Source organism: Bubalus bubalis, chromosome 7 (genome assembly GCF_019923935.1).
Source record: "Bubalus bubalis isolate 160015118507 breed Murrah chromosome 7, NDDB_SH_1, whole genome shotgun sequence".
Lineage (NCBI taxonomy): Eukaryota > Metazoa > Chordata > Mammalia > Artiodactyla > Bovidae > Bubalus > Bubalus bubalis.
Window position 1 is genome coordinate 170,108 of NC_059163.1, and position 13,468 is coordinate 183,575.

Genomic DNA, 13,468 nt, shown 5'->3' on the forward strand with positions numbered 1-13,468 from the left:
TACTGGGGACAATAAAGTCAAGTCAGAGACTCACAGAGCACAGAAAACTTTATTCAGCCACACTGCTCTGGAGAAGGGCAGGCTCACTTCAATATGGTATCCTCTTGGGCTGGAAAGTTAGAAGGAAAACACACCATTACACAGGCCCGCCACCCCAAAGGGCCACCTTAGATTTTGGGGGTTAAACCATCCAGCGTCTCGTCTCATGGAGCCTGGCTATGCTCTGTTTCCACCATGTCCTCTGCCTTCCTTGACCTGCGGGTCCTCCCTCACTGGGACCTGTCGCCCGCAGTCAGGGAGGGTGGAGCCTGGCTCTGGTGGCGTGGCCTCTAAGGCTGAGACAGTCCACCTCTAAGGTCCAGGGGCTGAGCCTCACTAAAGGCAGGTTAGCACCCGCCCCCAGCAACGGCTCTCCTTCCCCACCCGAACCCCACTCAGCAGAGGATGGCCCAGGGGCCAGTGGAAATGGAGAAGGCAGCCTTTCCTCTCCACTTGCTGCTCCGTATGAAGCAGCAGCTGTTTCTGAAAACCCCGCGGGGCTGGGGACAAATCTAGGAGAGGCAAACGCATGAGCACCTTCCGCCAGCTCCCGCTCGATGCGCTTCTGCTCGTCCCGCTTCTTCTTCTCCTCGGCTGCAAGCCTCCTCTCCTCCTCTGCCCGAGGTTTCAGGTAATCTGTCAAAGGGAAGGCGGGGCGGGGGCGTCCAGTGAACGCTCCCACTGAAGGAATTCAGTTCACAGGCAAAGCCATCCTCAGGTACACTGAGTGCCAGGGGCGCCCGATTCCCACTCTCCTTTACCTGGATGTAGGTAAAGGCCTGATACCCACCTCCTGACGGAGAACCCGACCCGGAGGGCAGCTACAGGATGCCCGCGGCCACCCCAGGCACCCAGCCGCCCCGCACTCAGTCCTCTGCGGCAAGGTGCTGCCCGGCCAACCTCCAACCGGCCGCGCGCGGGGGTCCGGCCCTTTCGGGTCTCAGGTCAGGGGCCTCCCACGCCGCCCCTCTCTCGCCCCGGCCGGGGGGCCGCAGACGCCCGCGAACACTCACTGTAGCGCTTGGCGCCGTAGGCCATGCCGAGGAACAGGGCGGAGTAACGGCCGAGCTGCGGGGAAAAGCGGTCAGGGTCGGCAGGGGGGACAGCGCCTGGGGGGTCTCAGCCCACAGGGTCGGGGTCCGGGGCGCTGAGAGAGGGGACGGGGTGGAGGTCACGCCCGCGGCGTCGGGGCCCGATTGGGCTGGGGGGGGGGGGGGGGCGCGGGGCGGCGTTCTCAGCCCACAGGGCCGGGCTCCGGGGCGCGGAGCGGGGTAGGGGGAGCGGGGGTCACACCCGCGGCGTCGCGGCCCGATGGGGGGTCGCAGCCTCCGGGTCAGGGCAGGGGGTGCTGAGAGTCGGGGGCGCCGGGCCGGGGCCTTGAGCCCCGCCAAGGCGCTCACGCGCTTTGCCCACGCAGAGCGGATCAGCGGCGGCGGCTGCGGAGCCTGGTTCACCTTGATGAGCGGAGAGACCTGCACCGGCGGAACCATATTGTCCGTGACCCTCGCGCCGGAAGCACAATTCGGACCGAAGAGGATGCCGCAAGGCCCTGAACACCGCGGGGACGCAGACGCAGAGGCGCGGCCGGGCGTGCGCATGCGCCGCCCACAGTGCGAGGACGCCGAGTGCCGACCCCTGGCGGCCGGAGGGCGAACGGCCCGCGCGCACGCCCGCGTGACGTCATCAGGCGCGGCGCGCGGCGGCTTCCGCATGGGCAGTGGCCGGGCAGCGAGTTCGCGTTCTGTGCAGCAAGTGCGACCCTCCTGTCCCCTGACATTTTCGAACTAGGTTGAGCATAAACCGAGGCCCGCACACCTTGGGTACAAATATTTGAAAAGTGTGAGTCCACTGTACAAAGTGAAAAACCGAGCTCTCTCCTGCCTGTCCCGCCCCGCCCGCGGCTCCAGTGCGGCCGCAGCCACACCCAGGCCTGTCCGGGCCGCGGTCCCCGCAGACCAGCCCTGGGGACGGCCCGGGAAGGGGCTCGAGGCTGGGGCAGGGAATCCGGGGTCCGGGTACAAAGTGTAGCCTGAGTGCAGGCTGGCTCCCAGCGGAGGGGATGGCCATGTCCGGCTCCTCTGGACTCACAGGCCAGGTCTACCGTGTGGCCCGAGCCCCTTCCTGGGGCGGCACGGCCGTGGGTGCCCCTCTGCCCACCACCGGCCCCATTCCCAGCCCCCCGCAGAGCTAGAGTTTCCTCATCCCTGGAGCCTCCCCGGCAGAAAGGGGCACAGGTCCTCCCGAGAAGGCCGGCCTAGCAGAGTCTGCTCCCTCGGTATCCCGACTCCAGCCCTCAGGACTTTGCAGCCCCAAGTTTCAAGGTCCACGTCAGAGAGGCCCTCACCCTCGTTTCTGGGAGGAAATGAGAAGCAGGGATCACGCTGGTGGGGTATTCTGTCCCCCAGCTCTGTGGTCAGCGCAAGGGAAGACACAGCTGACCCAGCCCAGGTGTGCAGAGAGGCTGCGCAGAGGTGGGCAGTGGTGGCCAGTCTCCCAACTGAACCTGCTGTGCTTACACACAGTTCCCATGGCAACGGGGGTTGGGGACACCTGTAGAATGACAGAGCGGGGCAGCCCCGGGGTGCCTGTACCAACCACAAGGCCACCAGGGCAGCTGATACTCCTGCCCCGTGACCCCCCACCCCCACCCCCCATTCCCGCAACAGGCAAGATCAAAGTCAAGGATGACGAGCTGGATGCCACGTTCAAGGAGGCCTCGGGGCCCACGACTTCACCGTGTTCCTGAACGTGCTGGGGAGCAGCTGAGGGTGAGCACCAGGCCAGCTGCAGGCCTGCCGGCACTGTGTGCACTTACTCGACACCTCATGTCTGCACATCTCACATAAAACCCAAATCTGCAGACCTCTTCAAAGTCTCTAGGACCTGGCATTCCGGGACCCACATCTGGGGGGCCCTGTCGGCCCCCAGCCCAGGCCCACCTCTCCTCCACCGGCTGGTGGGGCCTCTGTCCCTCACTGAGAAATCGCTCACCTCTGGGCCTGGCAGGACCAAGGGGACTCCAAGAACAGTACCCTGGGGTGGGAGCTGAGGGTCTCTCAGGCGCTCGGAGTGGGAAGGCCACTGAGAGCATCAAGTGGGCAAGGACATGGAGCCCTGGGTGGTGAGGGGCAGGACTAGCACCTGAGACGCCCAAGGCTCGAGGCTTCCTGTGGGCAGGCACGGACCCCGAGGAGACTGTCCTCAGCACATTGAAGATGCTGGACCCCGATGGCAAGGGCAGCGCCAACAAGGACTAGTGAGCATGATCATGGGCACCAGGGCGGGAGGAAGCCAGGCCCACCCCACCTGCCCCAGCTTTCAGGTCTTGATCAGCCTGCCCAGGATCCTGAGTCCCTCAGGGAAACCCAGGGCAGGATCACCCATACCCTCGTGGGGCCAGCAGTCACTGCCATTCAGACCATCACTGGGTTTTTAGCCCCGCTGGGGGCTACTTCAGCCTCATGAACAGGTTGCTCCAGGGATGTGGGAGTCAGGGATGGCTCCCTGTGGTCCCCCCTAGTGCCCAGGACTCACCCAGGGACAGGCTCTCAAGAGGTACCTGCCCTGTGAACAGGTGGGATTGAAGGGGGCAGACCTGCCCCCATGAGGACCCATCAGAGGGTTCCCCTGGGGCCAGCGCTCCAGCTCAGGGCCAGTCCTTCCCCAGAACAGCCTAACCTGGCCCCTCCCTGCTGTCCTCAGCAGCAGGCGGCAGCTCGCGTCCCAGGCCAACAACATGACTGCTGAAGAGGCTTGGCCCCTGGCGCCCTACGTCATTCCCCAAGGCCCTCTGTGAGGCCCAAGCATGGCCCTCGGGGCTCCGGGGGGATGTGCCTCAGCCCCTAGAAGCTGCAGCATCAGGAGGGTGGGACGCCCAGTGTCCAGGAAGGGGGACGCCAGCCCCAGCCCCACCCCTTTCCCTGCAGGGTCTCCCCCAGCTTCCTTCCCGCCATGCACAGAAACAAGACAGAGCCTGGAGTCCAGTTCCTGTAATTCACCTGCTGGCTGCAGCCTTGGGGACCCTCCACTCCCTCCATGCCATCCTGGGCCTGACACCCCCCACACCAAACTTGCAGGTCGACCAGATGTTCCAGTTCTCCACCAGCGATACTGTACATAGCCTGGGCTACAAGGTGCTGGGCCACGTGTTTGCCCATGGGAAGAGGAGTGAGAGGCACCCCACCCCACGGGGCTGTGGCCAGTTGAATAAATGTGAACCCACCAACCTTCCTGCCCACAAACAGTGTCTCTGTTGGGCGGAGGTGTCCTCCTGGGGGTGGGAGTGTCCGTGGGGTGGAGGAGGTCTGGGGTAGGGGTAACCCCCTGGGGGCAGGCGGGTCTTCAGGGAGTAGCAGCGTCTGCCTGGGGCCCAGCCTCCACCTCCTGCCCAGCCTGGCCCCACCTGCTCTGCCCATCTATGCTGGCAGCAGGCTGGAGGGCTGGTCATTGAGTGGTCAGCAGAGGTGGGACACAGGTGGCCCCAGGACGGGCTCCTTCAAGGAAGGCCTGCCTCACACCTGTCCACCCCACACTCAGCCATGCTGGGGCCTTCGGAATCCCACACCCACTCAGTTCCCCCTCACCCTGGCCCCCCGGTGCCAGGCCAGCCCCTGCAGTAGCCACCCTGGGCCTGGTGTGGCCACTGGGGTACCCCTGGTCAGTGGCCTCTTGTCTGCACAGCAGCAGCTCTTCTTGCTACGGCCACAGAGAATCCCCTGGGCCCCCCTGCCACAACCCTGGGTCCCCCCAGGATGCCAACGTCGTCCTAGCCTCAGTCGTAACAGGTCCAGCCAAAGGGACCAGAGCCCACGTCCCTGCCTCCCCTTCGCATCCCCAGGTCCTCTTTTTCTCATGCCAACTGCTCTCCAGCCTCTGGCCCTCTACAGGGCCCCTGAGATGTCTTGGAGGGCTCCCAGGAGGAAGGAGCCAGGGCCAGGAGCACCAGTTCCAGGAAGGGGCTGCTGGGGACCAGGGTGCTACGGTGGAGCCTCAGGGCATGGCTGCCAGGTAGGGCGCGTGGTCCAGGTCCAGGGCTGCTGCGGTTGCTGGGCGTTCATCCTCCTGAATGGAGGGGCTGGCCTCGGCCTCAGCCTGCAGGCGCCGGTACGGTGTGTGGAAAAGGAGCACAAAGAGGCAGCTGAAGAGGACGCAGAGGCCGGCCATCAGCAGCATGGGCGCTGGGGAGACATGGCCCAGCACTGCCTGAGGCGCCCCAAGCGGCTGGGCACTCGCCCAGGCGCAAGGGACCCCACAGCAGCCTTGGGCACAGATCCCTGCCCGGCCCCAAGAGGCAGGTTTGCAGACCCAGGGGCCGTGAGCCCCAGGGTCACCCACCAGGTCTGAGGACGTGGGTGTGCAGCACGACCACACTCCTGTCTCTCTGGCTTTCTGTCTCCATCTCTGTCTTTCTCTGCGTCTCTTACTCTCTCTCCTGTCTGTGATCTCACTTCAAAACCGCTCACGTGGGGTCACAGGTGGGCTCCCTTGAGGGCTGCTCCCACCAGGCTGCGCTCCAGGTTCTGCCTGCTGCCCTCGGTCCGCCCCAACCCACCTCACCCCTCAGTGGGCGCCCTGCACCCACCCGCCAGGACAGTGGAGGTTGCCAAGAGAAAGAGGCCAGTGGAAGGGAGACTCCAGGGCTGGGTGGGGTCAGCCTCCTGGCCTGGGCCTCACCCTTCCAGTCCAGTGGGCCCTGGCCATCCTGGCAGGTGGAGACAGACGGCTCCGCGTGGCGCACGGTCAGGGAAGTCAGCAGCACCATGATGAGAACACCCTCGGCCTGCCTGCACAGCCACGAAGCCCTCAGCCCTGCCTCAGTGCTGTCCCGGGGACCCCAAGGGCAGCACGCAGTAGGCATTCAGGTCGTCCGTGGTGTGTCCTGGGGGTGGGGGCAAGGGGAGGGTCCCTGGGTCCCTGGAAAGCCATGGGAATGGGCACTTACCCCAGCACAAAGACCAGGCCCGCGGCTGCGCCCTCACCCACGGGGAAGGAGCACTCGACCGCCAGCTCCATGGCAACGGGCGCCACCGAGAAGCCAAAGAACCCCAGCAGCGAGCAGATGGCGGCCAGCACGACGGTCTGTCCCTGCAGCTGAGACACCTGGGCAGCAAGCCGCACAGACCGGCAGGGCAGGGGTCAGAAGTGCCCCAGCCTGGACCCCAGGCCCCGCCGAGCCCTGTCGGGGGCAGGGCAGTGCCAGAGCTGGAGAGGCCACGGCGCCCACACCACTCCAGGGACACCCCGGCGGGGGCACCTGGATCTGAGTGGGTCTGGGTGTCTGTTATGGCCAACCTGCCAGCTGCCCCACCCCTGGGGCACCCCACTCTCACCCTCTGCAAGGTGGTCTCAGCTCAAGAGGACTCTTACCACAGCAAAGGCCACGCAGGCCAGAGACGTCAGACAGAGGCCGATCTTGATGGCCTCAGTGAAGTGCTTGGTCCTGTCCACATACAGGCCCAGAGCCACTGCCCCCAAGACTCCAAACACAATGAAGAGAGCCCCGCAGAGGCCCGCAAATTCCTGGAGGGTAGGGGGCACCTTGTCCATTATCTGAGCCCATCTGTTCCCAGGTGTACCCCACCACCAGGGAACCCACGGCAGGGTCACCGAGCAGCACCCGAGGCCCAAGGAGGACCACGTGGAAGGCTCAGGGGTGGGAGGTGTCCTCCCTGGGTGTGCCACGTCCTTGTCTCACCTCCACCCAGGAACTGGACAAGTCCTAGAGAAAGGGCCTGGCTTCTGCAGACGCCCTCGATGCCTGTCACCTCTGAGAAACTGGGAACACTCGGGGCCTGAACCCCACACCCAGTGCTGAAGCCAGACCACAGCGGGCACAGCCGAGATGCTGTGAGTCCAATACCAGACGGACCCACAGGGCTGGCGGAGGGCTGTGGGAGCAGGCGGGCTCTGCCAGCACCCCAGCCCATGGCTGGCACCCACTGTCTGCAGACCCAGACTCATACAGCATCTCAGGAGCACCCTAACAGGAGGTCACCCCAACCAGGTGTGGAGACAGCACTTGGGAAGTTCGTGGGCCACTCCACAGCCACCAGCAGGTCAACAGGCCCCCAAGGCTGTGTCCGGGTGGGGAGCCCCCAGGTCGGGGCCAGCACTCACGCTGGAGTAGCCGTTCACACAGAGGACCTGCTCCAGGAGGGCTGAGAAGCTGGAGAAGATGCCAATGCCGCCCCCAAAGCACACAGCCAGGACCATGTAGGCCTTGTTCCTTGTGAGCTAAAGGGGAGGGGCCACTCAGTCCAGAGCCTCGAAGCACAGGCGGGGGCTCCAGGGCTGCCCCTCCCCCTCCTCGCCCCCACCCCCCGGGCCCACAGCACGTGCAGCACTAACCAGCTTCAGCCCAGCTAGGAATGACAGCGAGGTGGACTGGGCAGCCCCCACAGAGGGCGGGGTGGGGGGCACACTCTCCCAGAGGCACGCAGTGGCCAGCAGGAATGTGAGGCCGGCAGGGATGATGTAGGTGCCTAGCTGTGGGGAGAGTGTGCATGAGTACACGCACACAGGTCCCCGTGGATACACGCACATGGGCGTGACTGCACATGCACAGCTTCTCATGGATACACGCACACAGGCGTGAGTGCACACACACAGGTCCCCGTGGATACACGCACACAGGCGTGAGTGCACACACACAGGTCCCCGTGGATACATGCACACAGGCGTGAGTGCACACACACAGGTCCCCGTGGATACATGCACACAGGTGTGAGTGCACACACACAGGTCCCCGTGGATACACGCACACAGGCGTGAGTGCACACACACACACAGGTCCCCGTGGATACATGCACACAGGCGTGAGTGCACACACACAGGTCCCCGTGGATACACGCACACAGGCATGAGTGCACACACACAGGTCCCCGTGGATACACGCACACAGGTGTGATTGCACTCACACAGGTCCCCGTGGATACACGCACACAGGCATGAGTGCACACACACACACAAGTCCCCATGGATACACGCACACGGGCGTGATTGCACTCACACAGGTCCCCATGGATACATGCACACAGGCGTGAGTGCACACACACACAGGTCCCCATGGATACACGCACACAGGCGTGAGTGCACACACACACACAAGTCCCCATGGATACACGCACACTGGCGTGATTGCACTCACACAGGTCCCCATGGATACACGCACACAGGCGTGAGTGCACGTGCACAGGTCCCTGTGGATGCACACACATGCACACGGGCGTGACTGCACTCACACAGGTGGCCTTGGATGCACCCACATGCACATGGGCAGTGCACGCACACACAGGTCCTTGTGGATACACGCACACGGGCATGACTGCACGTGCACAGGTCCCCGTGGATGCATGCACATACACACAGGCACCTAAAGTCTGCTCCCTAGGCTCCAGATGAGCTGCTGCCTCTTCACTGCCCGCCTCGCCTGTCGTTCCAGGTGGACACCAGCAAGCCCAGGCAGGGCCCGTTCGGGGCCTCCTCTGCTTTGCTGCATTCAGAAACCTGGCTTTCAAAATTTCACCCAAGGGTGACCAACAATGATGGCCTCAGCTGGACCATCTCTGGGAGCTCTATCCAACTGTCACCTGGACCCCCTCTCCCACCTCTGCGAGTGACCCCAAGCATCCCCCAGCTAGAAGCCACTCGCTCATCAGTGCACCCCACTCCCCAGCTGAGTCACAGCCCAGGCTCTCCCTGGACATTCCGGGCACACCTTTCGTTCCCTGAGCTGTTCTGGACCAGATGGAATCACTCTCCCTTCAGATCCCCCCAGGGTGTCCATCACATCAAGCCAACCGCATGCCACCTAGATTGACGCTTCCCTCCGCCCTCCCCTTGCTCAGCAGACACACACTTCTGGCTGCAGCCGCACCCCTCAGTCTCACCTCCACCTCAGCGCCTTTCTCTCTGGTCCCGCATCCTCCTCCCCACCCCCACAGCGCCGCATCCTGCCGCAGCCAGCCTCTCGCCGCCCTGGTGCTCTCTCCCCTCCAAGGAAAACACCCGGCAGTCTGGGGCTGTGCCTGACGCTCGGAAGGTGCCCAGTACTTGCAACGGAGGAAGCCCCATGTACACGGGGTGCACTCAGCCGTGTCCACAGAAGATGCAGGTGCACACTCGCACGGGCAGCGTGGGTGCACGAGCCCACCAGCCCCGCACACGTGCACCAGCACACACAGCCCAGGAACATGCACACACACATGCACACACACATGCACACACACAGCCACTCAAGCACAGCCACACACTCTACGTCATACACAGAGGTGCACACACGCGCGCACCTGTGAGCTCCCTCACCATCAAGGGGATGTCCTCCTCCGTCTTCACCAGAGTGGGAGACAGCAGGTTGGCCACCAGAATACCCAGGGGATTTGCTAGATGGACAGGGATGTGCGTCAGCTCAGGAAGGCAGGCTGGGCCCCCATCCACGGAGGAGCCCTCACCCCCCAGAGCGGGGAGCGCACAGAGGCGCCCGGCCACACGCTGAGCCAGAGGGGACGCCGGCCTCACCGAGACTCACACATGGTGCCGATCATGTTGGCTGTGGCTCGCTGGTGCTCAGGGAACCACAAGGCAGCCAGCTTGGCTGGAGAGAAGATGACCAGGGTCTGGGCCAGGGCGCAGAAGCTCTGCCCACCCAGGAGGAAGACAAACGGGTCCTGGATGCCAAGGGCCATGCAAGGCATGGAGCGGATCACGCTCCCCCAGAAGTTCAGGAACGCGCCGAGGGTGGTCTGCAAGGGTGGGGTCAGAAGAGCTGCCCAGCAGCCGGGATGCCCCCCACCGCCCCAGCCTCCACTCGCCACCCAGTGGCTCTGCCTGAGGACTCGGATCTTGGGAGGAGGGGGTGGCTCTCGATCCCATGCTTGGGGACCCGCCTGTCCCAGAGCAGGCCCTGGTGTGTGGTCTGACTCACCGCCCTGCAGAGTCCAACGGAGTCCAGAACCCAGATGGCCACCACACCGGATGGGATGGACACCACGAGGTAGACCAGTGACAGCCAGTTGATCTGCTCCGTGGAGAGGAGGAAGTGCCGGGCGATCGTGTCAGCCACGGGCGCGAAGCTGAGCCACAGCTGTGAGACACAGGCTGGCATCAGCCCAGGGCAGGCACCGCAGACACTGCGGCTGCTGGCTGCCCTGGGCATGGCCGGCTGGTCTGAGGGAGAGAAAGGGTCCAGGGGTCCCGTCAGGGCTGGGATCTTCACTTGGTCAGGCCAGAGGGGAGGCACCAGCTGGGGTCTCAGACAGCATGTCGGGGCAGAGGACCGGAACCATCCTTGCAGACATGGTCCCGGGGCAGACAGAGGCAGACAACCTGGCTGGACCCTGCAGGACAGCGAGGCCCCCAGGACTGACCCTCCGAGGAGAAGGCCTGGGGCTAATGGCAGAAGAGAAATGGCCACCATGCTGGGGTGGGGGGCACCTAGACTGGGTGCTGGCCAAAGCTGGAGTGCCGGGAGGTGGGAGAGGGTCCCCCGGCTCCCTGTCACGTGGGCGTGTAGTTTGCCTGGATGGGACAGGCCGAGGAGCACATTGTGGGGGCCACTCCGTGGACACTTGGTGCCCGTGGAGGACACGCCGGTGCACCAGGGCTTACTGCAGGAGGGAGTGGGGAAGCTTCCTGGCCTGGTCCAGAAATGAAGGTGTCACAAATCAAAGCCCACGGACTCCACCTCTGAGAGGGCACAGCAAGGCGGGAGCTCACCCAGGCCTCACACCCTGCCCCCACGGCAGAGGCCGCAGGATCCAGCCTTCCTAACCCGAACAGAGCTCTGACCACAGAGCCCCACATGACAGCGACCTTGGGCAACAGCTGCCTTTTCTTCCCTTTTCTCAGGACAGAGCTTCTAGGTTCAGGAAGAGCTTGGTGCAGGCCACCTGCTTCCCGCCCAGCTGATCCAGTGGTGAGAAACCCTGGCTCTGGCTGCCACGCCTTCTGAGCGCAGCCCACCTTTGCCAGCCTCGCTCCTCGGTCCTCCCCAGAACCGGTGGCCAGCGGGGCAGAGACAGGTCTGAAACACACACAGCAACGTGGGGGGAACTGTGTGCCCAGGACGCGGACTTGCTCCATGTGTTCCCAGCCTGCCGGGAGGCCCTGTGTGTGCTTTGAAAACGTAGGTGGCTGTCCCCCACGCTGTCCCTCACCCAGACCACTCCAGGGCCACTGAGGCTTCATTGCAACCACCACCCACGTGCCCTTCATGCTGCCCACCCCGCCCGGGACTGAGGGCCCTGCGCATTTGGCCACGGGAGGAGTAAGCGAGGGTGCACCTCTTGACCCGAGCTCCCTGCCGCGACCCCCGTGGGGACCATGACAAGTCCTGGTGTGATTCCTGTCTGCTCCATGACAACTTGTGGACGAGACAAGTGCAGAAACAGCCTCGGCCTCCAACATCCACCCCCAGACACTGAAGCAGCTGGAGGGGGCTGAGAGAGACCCCCGTTCTGCGTTCTCAAACCACTGCACCCAAACCCATCCTGGCTTCACAGTGTTCAGACGCAGACCACCGACTGCTGCAGAGAAAAACGTCTCTGAAGTCCCAGGCTGGGCATGCCACTTGTCCCAGCACAGGGCTGGCCAGCAAGCAGAGGAGGAAAGAGGTCCCAAAGAGTTTGCAGTAGCGTCCAAGAGGGGCTGTCGCCCAAGAACCTCTCCAAGGTGGTACCTTTCAGGGCTGCCCTCACCTGCCAGCCCCTCCTCATCACAGTCTCTTCATCTGACCTCCCTCTGCCACTCGGGGCTTCCCTGAGCGTCGGGCCCCACTGCCCCCCTCCCCGGGCACTTTGCGTTTCATGATTGTGGCCACCCCTCACTGCCCAACTCCCTGAGGTCCAGTGTGAGGCTGAACGGTGTTCTTTCAGGCAGCCTACAGGAGGAGACCCGGGGGCCCCATAGCTCTGCAGCCTGACCGCTCGATAGGCAGCCACTAGCCTCAGGTCGGGAAGAGCATGCAGTCCAGGGCACGCAGGATGGCACAGCCCGGAGCTGGAGGAGCAGAGAAAGGTCTGCTGGCTGAGCCGTGGCACGTGCTGGGTCGGCAGAGGGCCTCAGCCCTCAAGGGGCGAGTCTCGGGTAGCAGCAGGTTGGGAGAGTTGGGGCCCTGGAACCGGCAGACCTGGTTCTCGCGGGGGCTTCTCTGGTCTCAGGGGCTGTGATGATGAGCACTGTCCCTGCCAGCAGTGGGGTCAGTTCTAGAACAGCTGAAGTGTCTCTGCTGACCCCAGCTGGGTGGCTGTGAAGAAAGGGACTGAGTGGGCAGGCAAGAAAGGCCTCTGGTGAGGGACCTTGGAAGTGAGCCATAAACCCTGGGAGGGCGGTCAGGGCCCAGGGAAGAGAGGCAGGTAGGGGCGCAGAGGGTGCCCAGGCTGCAGTGGGTGCGCACTTGGCAGAGAAGGGAGACTGCGGGAGGATCCCTCCGTGGCCGTGGACAGTGACTCTTTCGGAGGCAGGAGCGGGATCCTGTCGAAACCACCGCGGGTCTCAGGCCCCCGAGGACAGACAGGTCACCCGCTCTACCTGCGCAGCCTCGGCCAAGGAAGGGGCTCTCCGCCCCCGTCCTGCGCTGAGCTCGCGGGCGGCCCTCCCCCGCGGTTCCGCCGTCGCGCGACAGGAGGGCTGCGTCCCGGGACTGGCCGAGCGAGTTCTCAGCGGCCGATTCTCCCACGGGAAGCGGCGCTCGGCGCGCACCGGACGTCGACGGGCCGGGCTCGGCAAGGTCCCGCCCTGTCCCGCAGCCCTGCCCCGCCGCCCGTCCCCGGCCCAGCCCCTACCGTGGCGTTGGAGCAGCTGAGCAGACTGATCACCAGCAGGAAGACCCATCGACGGGCGTAGGCGCGGTAGCCCCCCAGCGCGCTCCGGACCGAGGTCGCCGCGGCGGCCTCTGGCCAGTCCCCCGCTGGCCCCGCCATTGCCGCTGCACCCGGGCCGCCGACTTTTGGAACCGCGCTGATAGGCCAGGACCGCCCTCGGAGGTGGGGTCGGGTCAGAACCCGCCCCACAGGCAGGGGTTACCACTGGTCAGGCTGAAAGGGGACCAAGATGCCCTCGCGAGGCCCCGCGATGGATGCGCTCACGCACGTGGGTCAGGAGCGGCTCCGGGAAGTCACTGCCTCGCGGAAAGGCCGCACTTCCTGAAAGGGGTGTGGAAAGAACCCCGCCGCCACCCCCACCCACCAATTTCCTGAGGTCCAAACAAGTAACAGCTGGAGGCTGGAGGCCGACCTGGAGGAGGAGGCTGGAGTCAGTTTGCAAAGCGCCTCCAATCAATGCTCTAGACTCCACTAGATGCTCTTGACTCCACTCGAGTCAGCCCTGCAGAGAAGCAGGACTGAGGGAGGACGGGCAGAGGGGGAGGTGGAGACTAGCCTGTCCTCACGCCCAGGGAAAGGGCTGTGCCCGAGCACGGGACCGTGGGCCAGGG

The 13,468-nt window shown here is 64.6% G+C and overlaps 2 protein-coding genes and 1 long non-coding RNA gene across 13 annotated transcripts; 1 reads left to right on the forward strand and 2 right to left on the reverse strand.

Moving 5' to 3' along the window:
• Window positions 1-30: 30 nt before the first annotated feature.
• ATP5ME (ATP synthase membrane subunit e) lies at window positions 31-1,661 on the reverse strand. 2 transcript variants are annotated; one of them, XM_025289562.3, is made up of 4 exons: window positions 1,440-1,661; window positions 1,053-1,107; window positions 577-675; window positions 31-109 (listed from the first exon to the last, which is right to left on the reverse strand). In XM_025289562.3, exons 1-4 carry the CDS (start codon window positions 1,635-1,637, stop codon window positions 84-86), a joined length of 378 nt encoding a protein of 125 aa, XP_025145347.3. In that variant the 5' UTR covers window positions 1,638-1,661; the 3' UTR covers window positions 31-83. The 2 variants fall into 2 exon arrangements, with proteins under 2 accessions (XP_025145347.3, XP_025145348.2); XM_025289563.3 differs by having other exon boundaries at window positions 1,494-1,652.
• Window positions 1,662-1,746: 85 nt separating this feature from the next.
• On the forward strand, window positions 1,747-4,100 carry LOC112586135. The gene is made up of 3 exons (XR_003110506.3): window positions 1,747-1,878; window positions 2,706-2,807; window positions 3,966-4,100. It is a non-coding gene; the product is annotated as an uncharacterized LOC112586135 (long non-coding RNA).
• SLC49A3 (solute carrier family 49 member 3) lies at window positions 4,014-13,197 on the reverse strand. Of its 10 annotated transcripts, none has more exons than XM_044945532.2 (10): window positions 12,819-13,197; window positions 9,962-10,120; window positions 9,566-9,779; window positions 9,327-9,419; window positions 7,387-7,520; window positions 7,156-7,272; window positions 6,406-6,558; window positions 5,981-6,138; window positions 5,713-5,858; window positions 4,014-5,130 (listed from the first exon to the last, which is right to left on the reverse strand). In XM_044945532.2, the coding sequence occupies exons 1-10, from the start codon at window positions 12,954-12,956 to the stop codon at window positions 5,126-5,128; spliced, it is 1,317 nt and encodes a 438-aa protein (XP_044801467.1). In that variant the 5' UTR covers window positions 12,957-13,197; the 3' UTR covers window positions 4,014-5,125. The 10 variants fall into 10 exon arrangements, with proteins under 10 accessions (XP_044801467.1, XP_044801464.2, XP_045022176.1 ...); XM_044945529.2 differs by having other exon boundaries at window positions 4,014-5,176; XM_045166241.1 differs by having other exon boundaries at window positions 4,014-5,216; window positions 9,343-9,419; window positions 9,556-9,779; window positions 12,819-13,193.
• Between the last annotated feature and the right edge of the window lie 271 nt (window positions 13,198-13,468).